The sequence below is a fragment of the Anarrhichthys ocellatus genome, unplaced genomic scaffold (genome assembly GCF_004355925.1).
Source record: "Anarrhichthys ocellatus isolate YVR2014 unplaced genomic scaffold, GSC_Weel_1.0 scaffold7546, whole genome shotgun sequence".
NCBI classification, from domain to species: domain Eukaryota; kingdom Metazoa; phylum Chordata; class Actinopteri; order Perciformes; family Anarhichadidae; genus Anarrhichthys; species Anarrhichthys ocellatus.
The window spans coordinates 1-2,215 of NW_022287520.1; the positions used below are offsets into that span (position 1 = coordinate 1).

The window sequence follows — 2,215 nt, forward strand, 5'->3', positions numbered from 1 at the left end:
ATTATATTATATATAAACACACACAAAATATTAAAAACAAATAAAGACTAAAGTAGTAAAGGTGTTTTGTTTATCTCACCAAGACATACGGAGCAATTTCAAAACAGGAAGAGACACATTTAAAGGGCCATACCAGGCTGGATGCACTGATCTACTGTGTTTAGAAAGTTTGATGTATTTGTGCTCCGGTTTCAGGAAGCCAACTGAACTCTGTACAAACATTTAGTCAGTTATTGACTGCTGGAAGAGTCCACTAACACACTAACGTACTAACATACCTGCAGAAAGGATTGGAAACTAGTGGCTGCAGAGAGAGGAAGGAAAAATACGAGGAAAAAAGGCATAAATTCAAAATAAACATACATGTATTACAATTTCAAAACCGACACAACAGTTGAATGAGTCAGATGTATAGAAGGCACCGCTGTGAACTCAGTGCGCTGTTTTCTGATGCGACTTGAGGCTGGAGCGCTGCGTGAAGCACTTCCCGCACAGCGAGCACTCGTAGGGCTTCTCCCCGCTGTGGACCACCGCGTGTCTGATGAGGTTGCACTGTTTGGTGAAGCTCCGGCCGCACTGCAGGCAGCTGAACGGCTTCTCCCCCGTGTGACTCCTCAGGTGCTCCTTGAGCTGACTGAACCTCACGAAGCTTTTGTCGCAGTACGTGCAGCTGAACCTCTTCTCGCCGATGCCGGACCTCCAGGGCGTCCTCATCCTCCTCGCCAGGCCGAAACCGCCGCTGCGGTTGTGCCCGCAGAAAGACGAGGCCGCCGGGTTTGGCGGTGTCAAATCCTCGTTTGGATTCCTCACTTGAGGCGAATCTCTGTACTGAAGCTGCGATTGTTGAGGAATCGAGCACTGATCCATGGTGTTGATCTGAGATAACGCACCGTGTCCTTCCTCTGGTTGTGATCTCTTGAATCCCAACGCTCTGGCTCGTCTTTTCACGCGTGCCGCACTCACCACCGCGGCTGAATGTGATTTCCCTACCGAGTGAATCTGAGGCACCGTGTCCTCCAAATGCAGTCCGCTCTGGGACGGGAACAGAAAGGCAATCGGCTCAAACTGATGCTCGGCGCCCGAGAAGCTTGGATCACCGGCGTCCCCGCACAGATCGGACGACCACAGCTGGTGGTCGCCCTCCTCCGTCACAAACCTGTGGGCCGGATCGAGAGGAGCTGCGTTCTCGTCGGACTCTTCCTCGTTCTCGTGTTTCACCACGAGCTCTGCCTCGTTACGGCGTCCGTCCGGCTGCTGCTGCTCCGGGAAAGTGTCGTAGACGTCTGCCGGGGAAACCAGAGATCCGGGGTCGGCTGGGTCCTCGGCTGAGTGGTACCGCTCCACGAAGCCATCGGTCTGGGCGGGTTGTGAGGCGTCGAAACATGGCGGCTGCTCGGCTCCAGAGACTAAAGAAAGCACAGGAGGCACACATCGTCTTAAAGTGGAGGTTTTCAAGCTCTAAGACAAACAAATCTCTTATCAAATCTTATAATAGCAATCCTCTGTTTATTAACAAACAGCAATGTGCAAAAGATTTGAATAGCAACTGGACCAGAACCTGAACTGACCTCTGAGGAGATCAAAAAGACGATTCAAACACAAGCTGAGGACCTGAATTCATTACATTTTTGCTGCTTCACATGTGTTTAGAAACGCTCACACTGGTGGTTTATGGTTAATGTCTTTCATTAAAGTTGCACATCAAGCTGCAACTTTATTGTGATTGGCTGACTGAAAGCACCGGGTGTGTAGCTCATCATGGCTAACAGCAGCTATGTTTGTGACCTGCACAGAATCATTCACACCAATGGTGATAAATGGTGTTATTCTAAGGGATGTTTCCACACTGAAGCTGAACTCTCTTCTCTTTATCTCCATTCTCTACTCTGAAACAATGATGACGCATTCAAATGTGCTGAGAAACGTGAGTATTTTCAGTCACGTGTTCTGTAATCATACACACGCTGCCACAGCGATCTTTAAAAGTTTACACCGATCATGTGATGAGCAACGGAAGCTTCCGATTGAACTCACTCGGTTTGTCCTCCGAGTCGTTCTCCTCCTCTTCACACTCCTCTTTGATCAGGATGTGTTCAGCTTCATTAGCAGGCTGCACGTCTGCACACTGCAACACCAGCTCAATATTAATACACTGCAGATTAACTACCACACACACACACACACACACACACACACACACACACACACACACACA

General features: G+C 49.1%; 1 protein-coding gene across 1 annotated transcript; it reads right to left on the reverse strand.

Annotated features, from left to right (window-relative positions):
- Positions 1–432: 432 nt before the first annotated feature.
- On the reverse strand, positions 433–2,125 carry LOC116380532 (zinc finger protein 333-like; the record flags this gene model as incomplete). The annotated part of the gene is made up of 2 exons (XM_031842436.1): positions 433–1,406; positions 2,035–2,125. Coding segments are annotated over 2 exons (1,065 nt in total), but the record flags the coding sequence as incomplete, so codon positions are not given.
- Positions 2,126–2,215: the final 90 nt, after the last annotated feature.